The sequence below is a fragment of the Eriocheir sinensis genome, chromosome 17 (genome assembly GCF_024679095.1).
Source record: "Eriocheir sinensis breed Jianghai 21 chromosome 17, ASM2467909v1, whole genome shotgun sequence".
Classification (NCBI taxonomy): Eukaryota; Metazoa; Arthropoda; class Malacostraca; order Decapoda; family Varunidae; genus Eriocheir; species Eriocheir sinensis.
This window is the reverse complement of record NC_066525.1, coordinates 8,869,327-8,893,701: the sequence shown is the minus strand read 5'-3', so window position 1 is coordinate 8,893,701 and position 24,375 is coordinate 8,869,327. Positions and strand designations below refer to the sequence as shown.

Genomic DNA, 24,375 nt, shown 5'->3' with positions numbered 1-24,375 from the left:
CAAGCAGAAACGCTCAGAGCCAACTAGAGAATAGCCAGGCCAGTGTTGCAGGTCACAGGGCTCTCAGACCAGTCTCTTCCCTAAACACTGCTTCTTATCGTAACCCACAAAATCTTGTACTACTTTATATTGGTAATTTGAAATCTTATCAGCCCCAAGCAATTCGCCGTGCTATGAAAAAGTTTTCCTTTTTTTTTCCTTTAGAGATCATAAGAGGAGCATAACATGCTAACGTGTTTCTCGGAATGTTTTATTTATTTATTATTATTATTATCATTATTTTTTTTTTAGGCGCTGCAGGTTGATATAGTTAGTGGTTGAGGGTGCCTGCCTCCACCTCCAAAGACACGCTCAGCGAGTTGTTGCTTTTTTTTTTTTTTTCTTTTTTAATCAAATAAAATGCATTACATTCGGACAAACATTAATACCCCAAAAACGCATGTAGCATATTTTAGCCTTGATTTCAACCGGTCGCTGGTAGGTGCAAAATAATTACGTTATTTTACCGTTATTTGTTGGACTCTGTTGACTTGATTACCCATTAGAAAAATGTATAAACCTGAGTTCTGTGCAAATCGCGCGTGTTTATGTAGTTGCGAGCAGTCTTCCGGCGGCGGCAGGCAAAGCTTCATTTGTGTAATCAACGTCAGCGTGTTAATGGAGTCCCATCGCTTGGCTCTGTGCGCCTCTGAGGTGACGACCAAGAAAGGCTTCCCGAGGCAGCCACTCAACGCGGCAAACAATCTGTTCGTGCATTAAAAGTCCGGCATGATCTCATAACCCTTAACAAAAATGCCTTGTTTCTTTCCTTCTGAGTCGTCTGCGTTACGTTGCCATGCTCAGCGGTGACGCGCGGTCCCCGCTGTATACACTGAAGGTCGGGAGTTCACGCCTGGCAGCTGCATGCTTGGAGAGAGGCGGCGTTCTCTCGTAACCCAGGCGAGACTTCAAGATAACAGTAGCCCAACATGGTCAACAGTCAGTCATTAAGAGCAGTAAATTATTTTCACTACCGTTACCACGAATCTCTAGATTGCCACGTCCAATTGACAATTCGATATCCGCACAACGTCTGTCAGCTCCTCTGTATGGAAAGTTCAGGAAAACGTTGCCTAATGAGCCCACACGAAAACATGACTCCAAGCAGCGTCGTCACCTTGTGGTGGGCGTGACGTCCATGCTCACAGCGAGGCCGCGCAGGATGCTGCACTTAGCGGCCAAGAAAATATAATGTATAAAACACCCGCAAGAGCTCTTGTAAACCTGTAATTTTATCCTTTTATGTAAAATTGTGTGACAGTAATCATACGAGAGGAATGACTCATGTCCAGGCCGGCCCTAACAAACCATCAGCACAGCGCTGTGCTGCAAACTTTTCACTCGCTCCAGAGTCTGCCCCTTGTTCAGCCGCCCCCACAGACGCCATCCACGGGGCCACGGACCAAACGCTGCTTTGCGAGTGAAAAAATAACTAATGATGGAGATAATATCTAAAATGAGTGAGCCATATTGTGCATCCATTATACTTGCAATCCTGACAGGAAACTTATCGTGGAGGCTGTTACCGTGTGTCGGCTAAAATTCTGCACGTGCAGCCTTGCTCTGTTTTAAATATTCCGGGCGTCGCAGTGAGTACTGAGCAGCATAAAGTGTTCGGGCGCCGCGTCCTCCTGCTGACTCTCGCATGGCTGCACGACCAGTGGCGGCGATGGCGATACCCGAGCGTCGCGCTGCAGTTGCCGCCCCGCCAACATAGCCAGAACGCAGGGCCGCGCCGAAGCAGGACTTGGGGCCACGAGGCAGTGCTCACCCAGAAATAAAACGAAATTACAATTCAAACCTGAGAGCAAGGGCGCCATCTTCATGCCAGCTCTGTGCCGGGAAGAAGCTGATGTTCCACGGGAGGAGTCCCACGCCGGCCACGCATCCCTGGCTGAGGCGTAGCGTTGCACAGGTCACGAGCGTTACTCAAAAAGCTGCATACAGTATCGCGATGAGAGGCGCCTTTCCGCCCCATGCCAGCCAGCAACGACCCCGCGGGGCCCCTGACAGTTAGCCTATCACGAGTCAATCTCACTCAGGATCGACCAATGAAAAATCCACACATTTAGTCCCGTCAGTATAAATTTTGTCACACTTCAAATGTCAAGCAAGACACGGTTTGTGACAATACTTGTCGGATGTTGTATACGGAGCCCCGCTGATGACGCGAGGGTCGACCGGCGAGCGATGCTGTTAACATTTCAGGATACCCGGCTTTATGTTATATATATATATATATATATATATATATATATATATATATATATATATATATATATATATATATATATATATATATATATATATATATATATATATATATATATATATATATATATATATATATATATATATATATATATATATATATATATATATATATATATATATATATATATATATATATATATATATATATATATATATATATATATATATATATATATATATATATATATATATATATATATATATATATATATATATATATATATATATATATATATATATATATATATATATATATATATATATATATATATATATATATATATATATATATATATATATGTGTGTGTGTGTGTGTGTGAGAGAGAGAGAGAGAGAGAGAGAGAGAGAGAGAGAGAGAGAGAGAGAGAGAGAGAGATACACTGGGACAACGGGCAGTGACGCGTCACATGACGGTGCCGTCACAGCGGGGAGCGGCACCGCCGTGTCACGCCCTCCGTCACGGCCTGACGCGCCTACATGCTGGTCCTGGACTGTAATTGCATTGTACACATAAGAATAAATTCAAGTGATATACTTTCATGAATACCCCAAAATAATGGGCCGTTAGAGCTGTATCATAAAATCACTGCATCATTTGTGAACAAGATCGGGGTTGTTAATGATCCACGTGTAAGTACGAGTACAGCTACCGATTTAATAATAAAAAAGGTGTACCGTAAATAATTTTCCTCGTTCAACCACAATCACATTTTTCTTTCTCTGATGAGGGAGCGAGATGCCAGATCATAGAACTACGGTCCTCCGTCAGGGCGGTACTGGTGCCCGCCACCCGTGCCCACTCAGCCCCTCCCGCCCACGCCGCCCCCGGCCCCGGTGTGTACCTGCAAGTGTTTACCGAGCGTGGGTGCTGGCCTGGACTAGCGAGTATTGATTATTTTCTCAAGACCCGGCCACATGTGAGGGCAGCTCCCCCACCTCACCAGTGGATATTTAAAGAAAATGGTGAGGGGAGGAGCGGCGCGGGGCTGCACACGGGCGGCAGGCCTCGCTGCGGCTATACCTGGCTGGCCAGTGTCGCTCGGCCGCTGCACCCTTAGGCGACACGCTGCCTCACGCCTCAAACTGGACTACCTTTTCCAGGAGCGATTTCTTAATTACAACTGGACAACGATGCCCCAAGGAAGGCCTCGCCGAGGCCCATGCCGGGGTGGTGGTCGCAGGTCGCAGGGCGGTGGGGTGGGGGGGGTGGCTGCGTGTGTTTCGATTACTTCAAAGCACGCTGCTGACGGGGCGCGTGTAATGTCAACTGTGTGTACTGGTGACACAGAGACGCTGAGACCGAGATAGGTAGATAGACATAAAGACAGACAGACAGAGAAACAGTTAAAATACAAGCAGATATGAAAACTGGACTGACAAGCATTCACACACATACACATATGCGCACACACGCACGCACCGCCCCCTCCCCCCCCTCTATACACACACAAGCACACTTTCGCTAGTTTTTTTTTTTTTTTTTTTTTTTACGTGAAATACGTAAATACTATAGAACTGAATTTGTTTGTTTGTTTCCATCTCCAAGTTTCACCGGCTGCGTCTACTCTTTAAGTCGCACAGCCTTATTATTATTTTTACAGCATTGGATGCAGACAAAGGGAAAGACAAAATATAAAAAAAGTTTTCAACCCGATGCTACCCCGAAAAAGGAGGACAGATAAGATTCGAAAAGCGTAATCAATATTGTCAGAAAGGTGTCCCGAAGCACCCTACTTGAAGGCGTTTAGGAGAGAGGGAATACAGACACAGGTAGGCGTCCCAGAGTGTACCAGTGAAAGAGATGAAAGAATGAAGATGGTGGTCAGCGTTTGCATTAGGAAGTTGGACCAAACAGGGATAAAGAAACAACATATTTTGTGGATACTTTATCACAACGCTCGTAAAGGAACCAAGCGCGCATAAAAAGATTTTCCTAATTTCAATACATCTATTAGAGCAAAGTTTTTCATCATCATCAAGCATGAAGCCAAAATTTGATCCTAAGCTGTTTCAAAATCACCCAGTGTATACAATTCTTAATGACCGTTTTACAGGAGCATTTGAAGTGAAGCTCAGAATGGCCTTTTCCCATCAGTGTTGAGCGTCAATGATTCTGAGTAACCCTTGCAGTTGCATTTAACGTAACTATTTTCTGAACACATTTATAGTCATTTAGCGTGAAAAGTAACTCGATACTGTACATTTGGCTTAAACAGTTTTGAGCGACAAACTCAACATAATCCAGCGTTAAGATTTTTGTGACTTTTACAGTGGTTAAATACTGTTGTAGAACTTGAACAGTCTCGAGTGAATTTTCCATGGGCGTTTAACATGAACAGTTGTTGCTTGATCCACAGTATGCATATATATTTAAAGTCTTAAGTGCCCTTTTCTGCGTTTTGTGGAGTGTACTACTTTAAAAGACCTTCTCAATAGCATTCAACTTGAAGAATCTTATAGTTATCATTAAAATAGTATTCCGCTTGAAAAGTTCCTGATGCTCAGTTAAAACAGTGTCTACAGCGTGAACAACTTCGAGTGCCACTTACTACTTACTGCTCCTTACTTAGTCAGACTCATGTGCTTAGCGTTAACACCCTGGCGTCATGTTGTGGCAGTGGTCGAGGCCGCGGACCCACCCTTCATCACGCCCAAACACCTGTACAGCAACACCTGCCCGTCACCTGCTCCACACCCCGCGACAACCCATACACGCCTCTCACGCGCCTTACATACACACGCGCCTTCATTCTCTCCACCCCTAAAACACCTCTTTTACTCTGCCTCCCTCCCTCCCGTGAGTCCTTTCCCTTCCTCCATCTCCCCCCCACCCCTTCCCCACAGCTAGAGGCCACTATTTTATGCAGATTAAATGAGTTCTGATGACGCGGCATGTGAAATATTTTCGCACTAACGGTTGTATTTGTAGACAGTATCCGTTGTGTCGCGCAATGACGTGACTATTTACACGGCGAAGCGGCGGAGTAATGAAGGCCCGGCGGCGGCGGCGGCGGGGACGGCAGTAGTGGGGACGAGGACGGCGATGGTGAGGGAAGCGGCGACGGAGACGAGGGGGAGGGGGCAGAAGAGGAGGAGAGGGGGGAGGAGGGGGGGCCGGGAAGGGTGATGGGAACATTTTTATGCGTACGTGTGCAGCAGCAGCGTTCATTATTATTAGTGGTGGTGGTGATGGTGGAGGGGTACGGGTGGGGGTGGGTTGTTGGGTGGTGGTATACAGAGGTGGTGGTGGTGCTCATTGTAGAGATAGTAGCAGTAGTAGTAGTAGTAGTAGCAATAGCAGTAGTAGTAGTAATAGTAATAGTAATAGTAGTAGTAGTAGTGGTAGTAGTGGTAGTGGTAGTAGTGGTAGTAGTGGTAGTGGTAGTAGTGGTAGTTGTTGTTGTTGTTGTTGTTGTTGTTGTTGTTGTTGTTGATGATGATGATGATGGTGCTCTTGCTCCTGCTATTGATTTTTTGTTGTTGTTGTTGTTATCTTGTGATAATAATAATTGCAATAATAATAATAATAATAATAATAATAATAATAATAATAATAATAATAATAATAATAATAATAATAATAATAATAATAAAATGAAGGAAAAAAGAAGAAAAAGAAAAAAAAGAAGAACAAGAACAAGAACAAGAACAAGAACAAGAAAAACAAAAAGATGGAGAGAAGAAGATAAAAAAAGAAGAAGAAAAATATTAAGTAAAAACAGAAAAAAGATGAAGAAAAATAAATATCAAAACAAAATGTTATCATTGTTCTTATTACTAACAATGATAATAATAATAATAATAATAATAATAATAATAATAATAATAATAATAATAATAATAATAATCACTGTTTTCGTTACTGCTACTTTTTTTTCATATCATAAGTCATCATCATCATCATCAAGGAAGCAAAAGCCTGTAGCAGTCCAGTGGAGGGCATAGGCCTATTGCAAACAAATAAGCTCTAGTTTCCGGTTTTGATGTAAACGTTCTATAAGCCTCAACTTTTATCACACCATCTGCTGAACGGCCTCCCCTTAGGTCTTTTCGTATCAGTTACTTCCAACTTTGCCACTCTTTTAGCCCATCTGTTGTGCTCTCACCTATATATATGTACGCACCCTGACCATAGCCATTTCAACAAGGAAAACAACAAAAACGACAACACAGAGGATGATGATAATGCTGCAGCTAATAATAATAAAAATAATAGTAATAAGAATAAGAGCAACAACAACAAAAAACAACATCGAGGACGAGAGAAAGTCACAATGAGCGCCCCAAACAGCACCACGGGAAAGCAATTAAAGACGAGCAGGAGGGAAGGTCGCCGCCTGGATGTATGGCCTGCCTCGGGAGGGCGGCGCGGCGGTGCGGGGCGGGCGTGGCCGGGAGAGGAGACAAGAATGCCTGTCCAGCCTAATTGCGATGTTATCATAGGCCTATCCTTGAGGTGGACGGCAGGCAGGCAGGGAAAGAGCAGGAGGAAGAGGAGGAGGGGGGAGGGAGGGAGGAGGAGGGCAGTAAGAGGAAAGAGGCACGCTAAAAGAAAGAGGATAAAGAAAGTGCAAGAGGAAAAGAAGTTTGGAGGAGGAGGAAGAAGGAGGATAAAGAGGAACTAGAGGAGGAAAAACAAGAACAAGATGGAGAAGAAAAGAAAATGAGACGCCAGAAAGAAAAAAAATTATAGACAGGAAAGGAGGAGGATGAAGGAGGTGAAACAAGGATGAAAGAAAAAGAGGAACACACGAGCTAGGAAGAGAGTGTTCAAGCCACGAGGGAGAGCTTACAGGAAGAAGGGAAGACGACAGGATGAGAGGGGAAATAATACAGCTTGGGTTAGTCAACTTCCCTACCGAAAAAAAGGATATTGGCTGGTACAGGAGAATTCTAACTTGAAGGGGAAAACAATACAAGCTGAAGAAGGGGTTGAATTACAGACTTAGGAAGATGAGGGAATAGAATCTTTGGGAGAGGAAATACGATCCGAAATGACGGAAGCAAACTAAATTAGGATGAAAAAGTGAACTGTTAAGGGAAAATGAGGTTAAATTTAAAAGAGAGTCAGTGAAAGTGACACACGACTAGTAAAAGAGAAAACAGCCTGAAATGGATAAAAAAAATAGACTGAAGAGAAATGGAAACGAGGGTGAGAGAGGAGGAGGAAATAATACAGTTGATAAGAGAAAATACAAGTTGAATACAAAATTAAAAAAAAGTAGTGGGAGGGAGAGAAGACTGATTAAGGAGAAGAAACACCCTAAAAAGAAAGATATTGCAAATTAATAACAAAAAACACAGACTGAACAGGAAGGGGGGAAAAAAAGAGGCCATGGAAGGAAGGAAGGAAGAACATAGGCTGATAAAAAGAGATAAAATAGCCCCTGAAAAGAGGACTATACAGGCTGGCTAGGAAGGGCGAATACAGGGCTGGGCGAGGCTCAACCCACTTCATTCTCGGTTACCTGGACGAGATAATTAACCTCAACTCGGCACAGGTAAGAGGGCTCAGGTAAAAAAGATAAATTAGCCCCATAATTTACGTTCATATTTACGCGGATATATTGAGTGGTTATGAGGCGGTAAGTGGCGCTGGGGAAAGGGGGGGGAGGGGGAGGGGGTAGGGAGGGAAGGAAGGAGAGATGGGTGGGTGTGTGGCGTGTGCGGGAGTGTATAGGTATAAGATGGGGTGTAGGGAGACGGTGGAGTGTGGTATGGGAATGAAGATTGGAGAGGAAAGGAAGAGGGAGTGAAAGTGTAGCGGTGGGAGAGAAAGCAAGGTGTGGAAAGACGTAGAATATGTATCATGGATGTGGAATGTAGAGAGGGGAGACTTGAAAGAGTGGAGGATGCATAAGATGAGAGGGGAGACGTAGCATGGAAAGACACCAAAAGGAAAAGAAAGAAGATAAATAGAAAAAGAAGTGGAGGAGGTACCAGATGAAAGGGCTGATGTACCATTGAAAGAGAGGAATAAGAAAAGAGAAAAAAGGATAAATAGGGAAACAATGAGATATGGAGAGGATGCGGAATGTGTAAATTAGACACTTGAGAAAATGAACTCACTGTATCATTCGAAATTCCGAGGTGGAGAAGGAAGATCTGAGAGCAGGTGAGGCATAGAAATAGAAGGGGGAGGAAGGAATAGTAAATAATTAGGTGTGAAGAGGATGTGGAATGCAAAGAGGAGACACATGGGGAGTTAGCAGCATCGTGTGACTAGCAATGCAGAGGTGGAGCAGGCAGATGAGGGGGCAGGTGGAGCGTGGAGAAGAAGGACGGAGAAGAACGGAATATCAAGGTGTGGAAGAGATGTGCAACGCAGTAAAAAGCTTGAGATAGTGTACGATCCGAAATGCAGAGAGGAAGGTGGTAAAAAGAGGAGAGGACATGAAGAGAATAGAGTTTGAGGGAGGGAGAGGGAGATGTGACGTTGGATAAGAAGATGAAGCATTATAAGAATAGTGATGTGGCTTGAAGTGAGACGCAGTAAAAAGCTTGAGATAGTGTACGATCCGAAATGCAGAGAGGAAGGTGGTCGAAAAAGGAGAACACTTGAAGAGAATAGAGTTTGAGGGAGGGAGAGGGAGATGTGACGTTGGATAAGAAGATGAGGCATCATAAGAATAGTGATGTGGCTTGAAGTGAGACGCAGTAAAAAGCTTGAGATAGTGTACGATCCGAAATGCAGAGAGGAAGGTGGTCGAAAAAGGAGAACACATGAAGAGAATAGAGTTTGAGGGAGGGAGAGGGAGATGTGACGTTGGATAAGAAGATGAGGCATTATAAGAATAGTGATGTGGCTTGAAGTGAGACGCAGCATCCATGGTGTGGCTTGGAAAAAGAGGAAAAGACAGAGACAAAAAAAATACACATTGGTACTATTGGCAGTTTATATACACGGCACAAGTGAAATCATGCTAACAAACACGTCCTGCATGAAAAAAAGGAAGGGTTCGAAAATGTTTATACCAGCAACAATACCAGCAAGAACGACGGACGGACTAAAGAAAGACAGACTCCCTACACTTAGAAGTTATATACGAGTTACGACGGGGGACTTTGAGGCTTAGAAGCTATATATTAAGTGCTGTTGCGATGGCGTTGTTGTGTTGGATAAGAGTGTGCGTGAGGAAGGCTGCGAGTGTAATTGGGAGGCTGGGGGGGTTGGGCTGTGTGTGTGTGTGTGTGTGTGTGTGTGTGTGAAGTTACGAGGTCAGTGGTATGTACGTTCAGTGAGTGTGAATGTATGGGAGAAGTTGTGTAATGAAGTACTGTATGAGAGAGAGAGAGAGAGAGAGAGAGAGAGAGAGAGAGAGAGAGAGAGAGAGAGAGAGAGAGAGAGAGAGACAGAGACGCAAGAAAGTGACAGGAGGCCCCTCAATCTATTTCAAAGGACAATTTAATACTCGGCGTTATTATTTTTATCTCTGTTTATGTGCATCAGCGGTGATATGTGCGGCGGGCGGGCGAGCGACGAAGCACCAATACGTATCTAGACGCGGCCAGTGAGTAATTGCAGATGATAGTGTTTATGGGTGGCCGAACCTGGCGGGAATACATTCTTGGTGACGCGTAAAATGGGAGACCGGAGGCTGGGGGACAGAGGGAGCAGGTGGTGGAGACGGAGGTGCGGAGGAGGGGAAGGTGTGTTGCGAGTGGTGGTGGTGGTGGTGGTGGTAAGGACACGTGTCATTTGGGGTAGGAGACGAAGGATGAGATGAAGGTAGGTGGAAGAAAGAGATAATGGAAGGTATAAGGAAGGTGAGAGGAGGATGAGAAGAACGTAAAGGAAGAAAAGTAGGTAATGGAGGCGTAATGAAGAAGGGATTGGAGGTGTAAAAGAAGAAGGAAAGAAGTGCATTTACAAGGAGGAAGGAAGAGGAGATGAAAGGTATAAGGAGGGTAAGAGGAGGGAGAGAGGAAAGTATCAGAAGGAAGGAAGTGGAGGCAAAATGAAGAAGAGATCAAAAGTGGAAAAGATTGAGGGAATGAATGTACAAGAAGGAGGAAAGAGGAGATGGAAGGCATAAGGAGGATGAGAGGAAGGTATGAGGAGGGTGAGAAGAGAGTATAAGGTAGGAAGTGGAGGTATAATGAAGGATCGAAAGTGGAGAAGAATGAGGAAATGGATGTACAAGAAGGAAGAAAGAGGAGATGGAAGGCATAAGGAGGATGAGAGGAAGGTATAAGAAGGGTGAGAAGAGAGTTAAGGTAGGAAGTGGAGGTATAATGAAGGGTCGAAAGTGGAAAAGAAAGAGGAAATGGATTTACAAAAATGAAGAAAGAGGAGATGGAAGGCATAAGGATAGTGAGAGGAAGGCATGAAGAGGGTGAGAAGAGAGTATAAAGTAGAAAGTGGAGGTATAATGAAAACTGAAGTGGAGGTGAAAAGGAATAAGTAACAAAGTGGAAGAAAAAAGTGTAAGTTGAAAATTGCATTCGTAGAGGAGGCTGAGAAGAAACTGTAAAGACGGAATGAAGTGGAGGCGGAAAAATTAGCAGGGTGGAATTTTGACAAGACCTGTTGAGAGTTTGTACCAGTGGCCAGCGATGACAAGTTGACAACCCACATCCTAACGAAGAACAAGCTCTCAACACGTTCATTCGTAGTCAAAAACCTCTGCCTCGAAATTCATAACATTTGTATTCCAACTCTCTGTCTCTTGAGGGTCACGGATTTCCACAACGCCTTCGGAAGCAAAATCATCTCCTTCCGTTATTCACAATCCAGACTAATGAGACACACTAGAAAAAAAAAGTATGTAAGCACTGATGGGACTCACTGACGACGGGGAAAATTCATGGATGGGGACGTGTAAAGAAAATGGGGGGCGGCCACGGGTGTCTTAGCAACTTTCAGCAAGTGTAATAATTTCCCGCTAAGTCCCATGCCAGATAACTCACCTTTAGTTTCTAGTCATGTTTCCCTCCCTCCCTCCCTCCCTCCCACTCAGCCGCGTGTCCGCCGCCCCCCCCCCCCTCATCTCTCTCTCTCTCTCTCTCTCTCTCTCTCTCTCTCTCTCTCTCTCTCTCTCTCTCTCTCTCTCTCTCTCTCTCTCTCTCTCTCTCTCTCTCTCTCTCTCTCTCTCTCTCTCTCTCTCTCTCTCTCTCTCTTTTACACACACACACACACACACACACACAAGCAAGATAGTTATGACGTTATAATGGTCGTCGTCATCGTCGTACACAGCAATGCAAGATGACTACAGCCAATTGATGCACTTTCCTTTCAAACAATATTTTCAACTTTTCCTTGTTCAGTAATTCAAACGTTCATCATTATAGTTTGTAATTATTGATAATATTATGATGTTTACGTATTTGCAGATCTCCTTAGATATTTGCATCGGTTATCATCTTTATCAAATTTTCACCCATGCTTCAGGTCACACAGGCGCCGAGGAGCTGCAGACCTGCTGTCCGTGAAGAAATATCAAGCATGTAATTGAAATATTTGGGCGGCGCGACAAAAAAGCCCTCCCAATATCTGTTTGGCCCGTGATTCCCGCGTTCTCCTCGCCCAGAGCTGCTGCCGGGCCCGCCATGAACGAGGACGCTCACCTGTGCCTTAGGTGTCGCGCCACCATCATCGGCCTTGACCATTACGTGGCACACAGGCAGGCAGGATGTGTTCCGGACACTGCCCGCCAGACCAAGCAGCATCCTGAGGCGTCCACGGCTGACAGGGATATGAAAAGCTACACTAAGAAACACCCCCATGAAACAGAAGGATCAAGAAGTCCTTCCGATACATCCTTTCCAGACAACACCCATCCACTGAGCCAAGACAGCGATAGGATCATAGCTAACGAAAGACATGACAGCACCACTACCAGTCATAAACCAGAGAATGTAAGTACGGTAAAATATCAGTCCTCAGAATCTGCTTTAAGAGACTGCTACGTCGATCAAGCCGGACAGGCATCAGAGAACTCAGGCCGCGCGGCGGATGCCAGCTCCCTCCATGAACCATATGCGGTGATAGAAGATTTTACTGCTTCATTACCCCAACCACATTCCGAAGCCTCCATCAGTGCCAGTCACCCTGAACTGAAGCACAAGTCCCAAGAATCCCTGGGCCTCAGCCACAGACCAAGCTCGTCCCAGGCACCCTTCACAGGTTACAAAGACCCCTTGCTCCTTCATGGTCATGATACTCCCAACATCTTGAGGCACTTCGACTCCTTCAGTGACCATCAGAAAATTCCCCATGAAGGCGAGTCTGAGTCCCACAGCGAAACTATGGCGCTTTTCAAAGTTTCGTCTTCTGCATATGAACTTGAGAGTCAAAACTTCGAACCAAGATACTCAGACTTTTACTCCATTCAGCCCACGCCACAGGAACCGCTGCTGACCAATGTGTCAAACCTGGGACAGAACAAGACCAAAGGGGTAACACAGGGAGACATCAAACTGTCGGATAACATAGAAAACCAAAGTCTGAAAGACGAAGAAATAACTAAAGAGGATAGGTACGAAAAAGACGTCCAGGAGGAAAAAGAAGAGTTTCCGAGCTCAAGTCTGAAATTCAGTGAGTCTGGAAACACTGATGATGTTCAAGCGAAACCAGACCTTCGTCAAGATGATTTCCTCTCCTCCCTAGAGCTTCGCAGCAGCGTGAAGGTTCCGACGAAGAGGCGACACGAGGAAGATGATGACATTGATGAAGATGAAGATGACGAAACGAGACCTCCTTACCACCACACAGGAGGAAAATGGAGGCCGGGCAGCCGACCTCCGCCTTCAGTGGGAGGGAAGTGGAGACCATCAACGCCGAGGACAGAACTTGAGGAAGAAGATGAAGAGATGGAAGTAGACTACACAGAAGAGGAGGACGGATCCTTGATGCCTCCTCCTCCAACCTACACTAAGGGAAAGTGGTTGCCTGGCAAAAAGATGACAAATATCATAAAAGTTGGGAGTACAATTGAGTACCATTGCCAGGCATGCAACCGCGTCCTCAAGGGTAAGAAGGCATACGAAAGACACTTGAAGTCTCAATTGCACTTCGTCAACGAAAACAAGGCATCAGGGCAGAGAAAACCAAAAGTATCAAAAGAGATTCCTCCGATAACAGAATCCACTAGACCCGTCAGATCCAAAAAACTGCAAGCTCAGAATTTTCTCAAGTCGACCATCGCTCATCTCAAAAGCAGAAAAATAGGTTCCCACAATGCCACAAGCGTCAAGCAAGCAACAAACCGAACGCTTACCTGGAAAGGTGTGACTGGATCCTACCCTCCTGACATTACTGGAGCGCAAAGCACTACTGAAGAAGAGGAGCAACCAGTTGATGAAGAAGAGGAAGTACAAAAACTCTCGTCGGCTACCCCAAAAATGTTATGCCCCGTCTGCAAGCTGTCTTTCGGAAAGGCTTATGCTGCATTGCATTTCGCTTCCTTAGCTCACATCCACAACGAATTAGAGGAGCGACAAAACAAAAGCAAAGAAATTGATTCAAACTTTGACAAACTAATAATACAAAACATTGGCGCCATTGTTAAAACATCTTCATTCTTTTGTGAAAGCTGCAAATTTTATTGTAACCTTCACGAAGACTTTCTCGCACACATGAAAACACACACAGAAGATCCTGAGGATGACGTAGTCAAAACAATGTTCTCCTGCTCCGCATGTTCCGACGAAGACCCAATGCAACTTCCTGCCATTTTGCATCACCTGCAGACTCCCCATCACGCGTGCAATGCCAGAGACGTAGTGCTGCAGGCCCGGCAGGTGATACTGTCCAGCAGGACCCTCGTTGTTTGCCCCCTGGGTGATGGAACCTTCCGCTACCACCGAGAGTACCAGACCCATCGCAGGATCCACCACCAGGAGCCAGGCTTCCAGCTTTCCAACCATCGAGTATTACGCTGCTCTCAGTGTGACTTCAAGGCCGTGCGAAAGCAACAAATCCGTACCCACATGAAAGTTCACGAAGTTCCTCAAGGCACTAATGACTCCTACCACTGTTTTGTGTGTGGACTCTCCTTTTCGACGACGCGTCAGGCCGAGGTGCACCGGAGGTCTGCCGAGCACCGCACAACCCTGTGGCGGCAGCGCGGCGTCTCGGTCAGCAGAATCTGTAACCTTTGTTACGAGGAGGTTGAGGACCTGCCAGCGCTGCGGCAACACATGTCTAAGACGCATCAGAAGGACTGCACACCCTGTCACCTGTGCGGCATAGTTCCGCCACTTCGCTCTGACCTCGCCAAACACCAACGTGTGTGTGAGGGCGTTCCTGGTGACCTAGAAGGAAAGCACAAATGTGACCTGTGCCCCTTCAAAAATGACCTGCTCGCCCACGTCCTTACCCATAAGACACTGGCCCACAGTGAGCGGCAGACCGACGGCCGCTACGCCTGCCACATATGCAAGGTGAGTCATAAACATGTTCTTATGAGTGTTGTTTTCGGCTCTCTGGGTTGTTTTGGTTGCGTGTCTTTAATACAACTTTTTGACGGGCTCCTTAGATGCATTACACATGTCAATATTAGACGTAATTTTCCCGCAGACGAAGCTGCAGGCGGCATCAGTGAAGGGCCACATGTTAAGCCACAGCAACGAGTGGCCACACGCCTGCCACGTTTGTTCCCGCAAGTTTCTGCATCACGACTGGCTTGAGAAGCACCTCTCAGCCGTTCATACCTGCGGTGCCCACGTCCACTCTGCCCAGAGACCCGCCCTCTGCGACACATGCGGGAAGACCTTCTCCAACAGGTATGTTTGTAAAACATTGAGCTGCTACAGTAGCACTAACTCTTTAACTTCCACTACCCGACTCTCTGGAGCAGGGTTGATTACTATTCATAATTATAACAGTTCATATTCAGTCAGGATGATAAATGATACATTGCTCATTCACTGAGAATAATAAATGACTGAGAGAGTCAGGTGGCGTAGGGAGTAAAGTAGGCGTGCCTCCAAATAAGGAACGTGTCCACCCTCCCCAAGGTGGCACCTCTACCGTCACCAACTGGACGCCCACGCCAAAGCCTCTCCCTCGGTGTCCTCAAAGACGGATCCTGAGGCGCCAGATTCCCCCCGACCAGCCAACAAAGACGCCTGTCGCCCCCCCTCCCAGCGCCTGCCCAAGACCAAAGAACCTCCAGCCCGATCCTTCCTGTGTGACGTGTGTGGCATAAAGTGCCAGACGCTCACCATCCTCAAGACGTGAGTACCTGTACGCCGCGTCCTTACCATACTTTTCCCCACGTTGCCTCATAATTATTATACACACCATCTGAGATCACTCCAAGGAGAAGACGTCCTTCCCCTCTGGATTAAGATTATTGTATGAGTCATCCTTGCTACTGATTCTCTTAAACTACCCGCAGAGGAGACATTTGCTACGCACAGAAGTACTTTAGCACAAGTTTGTCCATCACATAACCAAAACCTTCTTCTACATCTTTATCTCCGCCACTTTGCTGTAATCAATTTAATGTGATGCCGAAAGGAGAAAGAGACAGATAGATATACGGACAGATAAATAAATAGATAGATAGAAACAAAACAGTAAACGCCTGATAACGGAAATAGGTCAATCTTCTATTGATATTTAATGTTTTATTACAACGGATTGCAAAGGCTTATGGTGACACAGGCAAACAGGTGGAGGAGACGCGATAATGACACGTGGGTTTATTAAAGCGACCGAGTGGCGCCGCTCAGCTTGCAGTTTGTTGTGATGGCAGGCAGAAGGGCGGGCTGCGGCGTCACAGGTGGAGCGCAGCGCATCACCTTCGCATCCGGCTCATTATTAATGCTTTAAAAATGTGCGTTTCTCATAGAGCTGCGTATAATGAAAAAAATTGTTATTCTATAGAGGAAACGTTGGCTGAAACTCATTTGCGGATATTCCAGCAGCATCGTCAGGCGAGTGTGCGCGGCTGGTGACAGAGCGAGGCAGGGGAGTAGGTCCAAAACAATGTGGCGGACACACAAGGAGCCAGAGTCGCGCCGCCAATAGTTTACTGTTCAATTCTACCATTTTATTGTTGTTTTTGTGTCCACGTTATTGTGAATATATCCGAGTCATATTTACGCTCTCCATTCAAAACAAATCTATAGGGACTCGAATATTGTTCCCGAGTGTAAGATCTATTGCATCAATTTGGAGACTTTAATTTACACTGGTGCGCCTCGCCGCGCCGCATATGACTGTTTGGTTAAGTCTGGGTTGTTTGGGTTGCGTGTCCAGGCACCGGCAGTCCCACAAGCGGGGAGAGGGAGACAAGTATGAGTGTCCCCACTGCAACTACGCCACCGGCCACCTCCCCCATCTGCGGCGCCACCTCCGCCTCCACACCGGCTCCACGCCCTACTCCTGCCCCTACTGCGCCTACGTCTGCAACAACCAGGTGGGCCTCTTTGCCTCTTTTGTCTCCGTGGTAATAATGAAAAAAATGTTTCCCTTGCAGTTTATTATATATATATATATATATATATATATATATATATATATATATATATATATATATATATATATATATATATATATATATATATATATATATATATATATATAAAAAAAAAAAAACAGTTTTTTCCTTATCAGGAGAACCTTCGGAAACACATGCTGAAAACCAAGCGTCACCCCGGGAGGTTCATGTACGAGTGTCGGCTGTGCATGCCGCCCCAAGACCAGCCAGGCAAGGACTCGGTCGCCGCGAGCAGCCAGTCGCTGAACCCAGAAACTTCCTCGCCGCAAACTACAGACTCTTCAGCCGCCCATTCACTGGAACCTGAATCGTCTGCTTCCGAGTCCCACGACCCTGGAGGATCCTTCTCACACCAGCTTAACCCTCAACCTTCCTCCTCACAAACACAGGGGTCTCAGGACCCCCAAACCCAAACTTATGAGGCCTCCAAGCCCCAGGCTGCCGGCGGGTGTCATCCCCCAGGACCAGAAGCGTCGCTTCCCCGCGAGGCTTCTGTGTACTCGAATGTAGATTCAACAAATGTTAAGACCGAGAACTCCAACGTCTTTTGCAGTAACTACGCCACGCAGTTTCATGTCCATATCCTCGAGAAGCACAAGGAAGCTTTCCAAACGAAGGAGGAGGTGAGTGAATTATATAATTCTCCTAATTTTTTCCAATAGGTGTCATGGTGCCCCACGATAATGCTGAAGAGTTCGTGGTAAAGAGTCAAAGACAACAAAGTTACCAACGATAGTACATGTGGTTGAAAGGACTGAGACCAGTGTTTTTAATTATAACGGAAAGTATGCAACGCGTGGCCTTCTCCATTAAATACATACATCCTTTATTATTGGGCCTTTACTGATTTTGCTAATCGATTCACAAGGATGCCTGATTTCATGCATTATTCCTTCTGGGTTTTCAGTGCAGGACACAGATAACCTCAGCTATTTTAAGTTTTTTTTCTGGCTTTGGTAGAGTTTCACAGTTTTAACTAATGTCTGGGTACCGCCATCCACTCTCAACCGTCGTGTTATGCATTCAGCGGGTGGCCGAGCCCGGAGGTGTGGCCTATTCTTATGCAAGGCTTCAATCCAGTGTTGATCGCACATGTGCACGCTTTATTGTTTTATTCATACCGTTCAGCATAAAACGTTACGGGCCCGACAAGTGCATGAACCCACGCCTTGGATTTATTGAGTCTGGCGTTGAACAAGATACATCTGAAGGTCAGGGTGAGCACCGCCGGTGTGCTACACTGCCTGCTGGGTACGCAGCCGCAGGTTCTAGTTGGGTCTGGTTTCATGTTTCGCCAACTTTAACTAAGCACTCAGTGTTCGCTTCCGCTGCCCACTCGAAGCCTTCTTGTTTGTCTTGGCCTCGCCTCCGTAATAATACTTTGACATCACCTGAAAACCTGGCGCCAACTAGTCAAACGGTGACGTCATTCCGCCCTCGCCGGCACGTCACAGCGGATTAGTTCACCCACTCGTCACTCAAGTGGCTCTCAAGGGCACACTACGCCAGGCTGAGGCGGCAGCTCGCCGTCCCCACACACCATCTATAATGACTGGTTTGTGTTTTCCATGCTCACCATACTAATGACACACCTATCCAAAAAAATGTGGAGCTTAAACATCTGATTTATTTGTGGATGGAAAAGGCAGGTACCTCCATCCCTGCTCCCTATACCCTTCTCGTGATGTACAAAGGGACGCTCACTCTGCTTCCCTCCCGCAGATAACGCAGCACATCCGCAGCTACTACCACGCGGAGCAGGACACCACCGTCACCACCGACCCGCTCCCCTTCGTCCACAAAAAGCGAAGCAGGTACCGTCACGTAGCACATGTTTTAAGGTTGCTGTCATGGCGCGGTTACACTTACCTGAAGTCCCACTTGGTCTTGATAAAAAAAAATCACCCTTTCCGTGAGACTGGGACAGACCAAGGGTGGCTACACACCGCTCGTGAGACGGAATTTTCGTAGCAGCCGTCGATAGTTTAGTGTTAGTTTGGCGGCGGACTGGTAAGCAAGATAATATGTGAGTCTTTACTTGTGACTTGTGTCTTTGCTGAGTATGACTTAAGTGAATTAACCTTTACAATTTTATGTTCACGTTTTTTCCTTGTCTCTTTAAACTCTTTATCATATGTATCTATTTTGTATAGCTCATCATAATTACAGCGAGCCGCAGCCATCCAGACCCTTGGGCACGTCCCCGAGGTCGTACAGCTCCCGAGCAGCCCGCGCCAGGCGACGCCCAGAACGTCTCCATATCAAAGCCGAGACTGGTGACCCTGACGACCCGGCCGGCGAGGGCACCAGCCAGGCCAACGAGGACGTCTTGTCGCAGCTCAGGCGTTCCCTTCACATTGAAGAGTTCGGATGCGACAACAAAGCGGCAAGTGATGCTCAAAATAAGGAAATGGATGTCAGGCAAAGCGCGGAGACAGAGGATGAAGAGAACAAGGGAGCGAGGAGAGACGGCCAACATCTTGGGCAAGAAGACAAGTCAACAGGATCTAGCGCTTCCTTGACCGAGGCCGGTGAGTACCAAACACGTTTAGGCCTTTCCTGAGGACTCACACGCCCTACCTGACGCGTGCCTTCAGAGGCCAGTCATAATGCAGCTGTACAAGTGTTTCCTGTGCTGCTGTGGTCTTCAGATAACTATTTTAAGTAATTTTTCTAATGATTACTTAATTACTGACATATCATTTTTATTATAATTCCTGCCTACGACTCGAACTCTTTCAAGAGGAGGGTATCAGGACACCTCTCCTCCCGAAATTGACTTCTCTTTCGGCCACTCCATCTCCAATCTTTTTAGGGGCAGTAAGTAGAGGGCTTTTTTTTTCATTATTGTTTTCTTTTTTTCAAGCCCTTGATCTGTCTCCTTTGCTGTAAAATAATAATAATAATAATAATAATAATAATAATAATAATAATAATAATAATAATAATAATAATAATAATAATAATAATAATAATAATAATAATAATAATAATAATAATAATAATAATGAAAATAACTGCGAAGATAACGATATTGATATCTTAATTATTGTCATTATTGTGTGTGTGTGTGTGTGTGTGTGTGTGTGTGTGTGTGTGTGTGTGTGTGTGTGTGTGTGTGTGTGTGTGTATCATTATTATTATCATTGTGTGTGTGTGTGTGTGTGTGTGTGTGTGTGTGTGTGTGTACCTTAATTATTATTATCATTATGTATTGTTACGTTGTTAATGTTACCATTGTCATAACAATTGTTTATGTTGTTCTAATAATCGGGATGCATAACGCATTCAAATAATCTATTACTTTTTCGATCATTTAGAAATTACTTTTGCAAGGCACGAGGAGGTGGATGACTTAGGGTAAGCAGATGTGACACAAGCACGCTCGCCCGTCTGTGTCGCAACCTGCTTGGGATGGAGCACCCGCACCCGCGGGGCCGCGCCGCCTGAGTACCAAGGCGACTCCGCGCCGCCCGCTCCTGGGCGCTTTGGCGGCACTGAGTGTTAACGTTGCTGCTGACACTCCCGGGGAATGTGTTATTCCTCGCCACGTCTTAATGGAAAAAAGCTACCCGGCCTGACGATTAAAATAATGCTGACATAATTATGTCATTTACATCGTAACTCAAAATTATATATATTATATATATATATATATATATATATATATATATATATATATATATATATATATATATATATATATATATATATATATATATATATATATATATATATATATATATATATATATATATATATATATATATATATATATATATATATATAAATATATATATATATATATATATATATATATATATATATATATATATATATATATATAAACTGGAAAGTTAACTTCCAACAAAAATCTTTATTGCACGTTTTTGGCTTACAACATTTCCAATCTTTTTCAGACGCTGGCGCGGACAGCCGAGGTGCAAGTTCTTGTCTTCGCAGGCCGCCGCCCTCCCTACGGTCGCCCAGCCGCCCGTCCATCCTCAGGTCCGGGGCGCCGCAAGGGGAGGCCGCGCAATCCTTGAGGATCATGGTGAGTACGGTGAGGTAATGTTGTCCCCAAAGATGACCCGTGACCGGTGGGAAACTAAGTAAAGGCTCTGTAGTATTTCCTGGGAGTACTGAGTGTACTGACGGCACACAGCACAAACACAAGCAGGTTGTGTGGCGGCTGGCCAGCAGCACAGCCTCCTCTGTGCTGTAAACACTATGTTTTTTCCTCTGTGACAAAACTTACATGAAATATTTACTTAATATTAACAATTTGAATAAAAATCTCGATTTTACATCAAAGAGTCTGAAGTAACAGGAAAAGCTGCCCTGGCCTGACGCCGTCCATCACAATCGAGGCGGCTGCCTGTCGCAGTGAGACCCACGAACACGTTTTTTGATTCACCGCTTGAACGAACCATGAACGATGCATGACTGGTTTGTCTCCTGTCCCGCCCCAGATACAACAGCTGCAGGGGGACACCACAGTCGAGGTGGATGACGATGGGACGCAACAAGTCATCATCATCTTGCCGGACAAGCTCGGGGAGCAGCCGGGGGACGTGGCCACGTTGCTGCCCAGCCTCGGCCTCGCCTCCTCGCCGGACGGTTGTGGTTCATTGGGCATGGTGCAGCAGCACAAGGACCTCGAGCACCAGGTAGCTGGCTTGGTATTATGCATGCATTGTACTAAGTGATTTAATTACAACACCTTTACTCGTAGGTGACGTTCGAAAAACATGTAAAAAAGAATTATTTATAAAAAAAAAAAGGGAAATTATAAATTAAGTGGCAGAGTGACCATTCACCTTCGTGGAACTTTCACGGTTGAAGAATAAATGATCATTTACGTGGAGTAAATATTCATATAATTCATCTAACCATGTCATCCCTGCTGATGCATCACACCGATAACCCCATTCCCAAGCTGCACGGTAACAACCCTTCACTTTCACAGCCTCTGGCGGCTAAGGACGCTGCTGGCGGCGCTGTCATCATGCAGACGGACCAGATGATCGCCCTGGACACTCAGGTGGTAACGGATCCAACTATTATATCGGACGAACCGGACGTGGTGGATCAGCAGCACACTCCCGTGGTGCTGTGCTCCCAGCAGCAGCCTCAGCAGCAACAACACAAACAAGTCCTCCATTCAGCTCAGGTCTTCAACCCTCTCCAAGTTGTCGCCGAGGCAGCAGAGGCTCTGACACAAAACGAACTTGTCACTCGCGAAAGTCATCAAATCCTGACTGTTCCTCACCAGGTCCTGAGCCACGCTCCGGCTAGTGGAGATGTGCTCACCGAGCCGCCAGCGTCTAGGCCTCCCCAGCTATTAGACACTACAATGTTTGAAGCCTCGGGCGTGCGACACTCGGAGGTGACACACGTGACGGAGGGGCACACGGTGTTGCCGCCGAGAGCTACACTGAGCTTCGTCGACGAGCGGGTGCCGCCAAGGAACCCAGAAAATGCCCCGGAGGAGGGAGAGATCATCTACTCGTTCACTCTTCAGTAGGGCCGGGAGACCTCTTCAAAGCAAACGACGAATCCAAACACAACAGTATCCAATGTGGCTTAAGCAAGCATGTCATATCAGCCACTATATCTACATTTGCTTGTGGTAACGCAACAAATGCAGCCTACAGTATTCGTTGACAAAGTCAGCCACTCACTAGTTTAATCAAATATATCCAATAAAAGGAAGATATATGCAGAAAGCTTCTCCTTTTCATGAATATGCCTCACCCCCATTTTCTCTGTCTGTCCTATTTCGCGCGCTCACACACACACACACACACACACACACACACACACACACACACACACACACACACACGTCAAATAAAAACATGCAAAAAACAAAAATAATCTTTTCTAGAAAGGAAAACAACGGCAACGAAGCACATATACCTCCTAAGTACACTCAGTAAGGCTTAAGAAGAATAACGAAGGAACTGACGCCGCACTCACACTTCGTGGCATTTCAATAATACTTTCAAAATTTCCAAACCCAAAACCATCAGATTTGATTCCTGATCCCCGCCCAGCTGACAACAAGCCCTGAACGTAACAAACACCTACGTTCGAGTTCAGATTAACTGTATCTTTAAACACTTCAAATCGCTAGTCTGCTAAATGTATGGCTGTTTATGTTGACTGCCGGTGAATTGTCTAACTTGGGACATGACTTGGGACATGACAGGGGGGAAGGGGGCGTTGTTTCTACAGGCATAGGGGGAGGGGGAGAGGGAGAGGAGGGGAGAAGGGGAGGTCAGCGGCGCCAAGGAACACACACACACACACACACACACACACACACACACACACACATTCACACTCCTTCGTCGGTGCAGTAGCAGCCTAAGGTGCGGACAGATCGGTGTCTGACTGGCTGTCCAACGCCCACAGAAAATGAGTGTCTCGAGGCCCCACTACGAGAGTCTTTTCAGGGGCAGCGGGGTGGACTCGAGAAGACGGAGAGAGCCATGACTACGCTAGACTTTAGGAGGAAGCTTTCGCCTTCACTCCTAGCCATCCTCCTCCCTCCCTCCACCCCTTCCGTGTATCCCCATCCGCTGCAACCTCCCCACAGCGAGCCTGCGCCGAGCTCCCCATCACGCAACACCCCGCTTCAACGCCCGCCTCGGGAACACAACGCAACGCCACTACCCTGCAAGACAACCACCACCTCGCTCCTCCAACTCACTAAGGCACCAAACAACGTCACATTCCTCCGATATCCCTCACGCAACCCCCACCTCACCCCCTCCAATCACCAAACACCATTCCGACACCCCACCACAATAGCTTTGAAACTCACCATACCACCATACCACCCCCTTTCAATACACAACACCATTTACACTTTCCCTTACAGCCTCACTCCCACAGCAAATCCCACCATGCCAGTTCCCCCAACATCAAACATTGCCGTTATACCACACCTAAACACCACATTCCCATACCACACCCCTACACAACACAATGCCGCCACACCACACTACACCACACTGACACACCCTATCCTACCACACCACACCACACCCCTAACCCACGCAACCACACTACCACAGCACCCAAAAACCCCACATTCCCCAACAACTCAACACCACACCACAGTACGCCACCCCACGCCCCAGCGCCCCCTACAGCAGTGTTGGAAGACTTGAGCGGAGAGCAGCTGAGGCAGAGGTTGGCCCGGCTGGCTTGGCTTCAGCGAGCGGCAAGTTTATGAAATATCAATACCAGCGTGTCTACCGCCGGAGTTATCACCGCGGCCGCCCTCTTTCCTCCTACTTACTTGTTAATCTTTATGCGAGCGGCGGAGATCCTTCACCCGGCAACTAGAGGCTGGAGATGGGTGGGGGAAGGGAGGTTAAAGGGAGGGGGGATGAGGAGGAGGCGGAGGAGGAGAGGGAAAGGGGAGTTTAAGGCGAGGGGAAGAAGGAATATGTAGGAGAGGAAGGGGGCTGGAACTTCGGGTAGGACCAGAGTGGAGGGAGGGGGGATTTAGAGCCATGCAGGGGAAGGATGAATATGGTGGGGAGGGGGGATGGAGAAGGAGGGCAGGGAGGGAATCAAGAAAGAGGGAGGACGG

The 24,375-nt window shown here is 46.3% G+C and overlaps 1 protein-coding gene across 1 annotated transcript in view; it reads left to right on the top strand.

Moving 5' to 3' along the window:
• LOC126999916 (uncharacterized) overlaps positions 1 to 22,535 on the top strand; it is a 26,850-nt gene extending 4,315 nt beyond the window's left edge. Inside the window, exons 2-11 of the mRNA XM_050863077.1 lie at positions 11,708 to 14,700; positions 14,837 to 15,042; positions 15,277 to 15,495; positions 16,526 to 16,685; positions 16,883 to 17,389; positions 18,489 to 18,580; positions 18,936 to 19,297; positions 20,687 to 20,820; positions 21,239 to 21,436; positions 21,736 to 22,535. Of these exons, the coding sequence (XP_050719034.1) occupies positions 11,866 to 14,700; positions 14,837 to 15,042; positions 15,277 to 15,495; positions 16,526 to 16,685; positions 16,883 to 17,389; positions 18,489 to 18,580; positions 18,936 to 19,297; positions 20,687 to 20,820; positions 21,239 to 21,436; positions 21,736 to 22,293 (5,271 nt within the window). The 5' untranslated portion in view covers positions 11,708 to 11,865 and the 3' untranslated portion in view covers positions 22,294 to 22,535. The remainder of the gene's footprint in view (positions 1 to 11,707; positions 14,701 to 14,836; positions 15,043 to 15,276; positions 15,496 to 16,525; positions 16,686 to 16,882; positions 17,390 to 18,488; positions 18,581 to 18,935; positions 19,298 to 20,686; positions 20,821 to 21,238; positions 21,437 to 21,735) is intronic.
• The last annotated feature ends 1,840 nt before the right edge of the window (positions 22,536 to 24,375 follow it).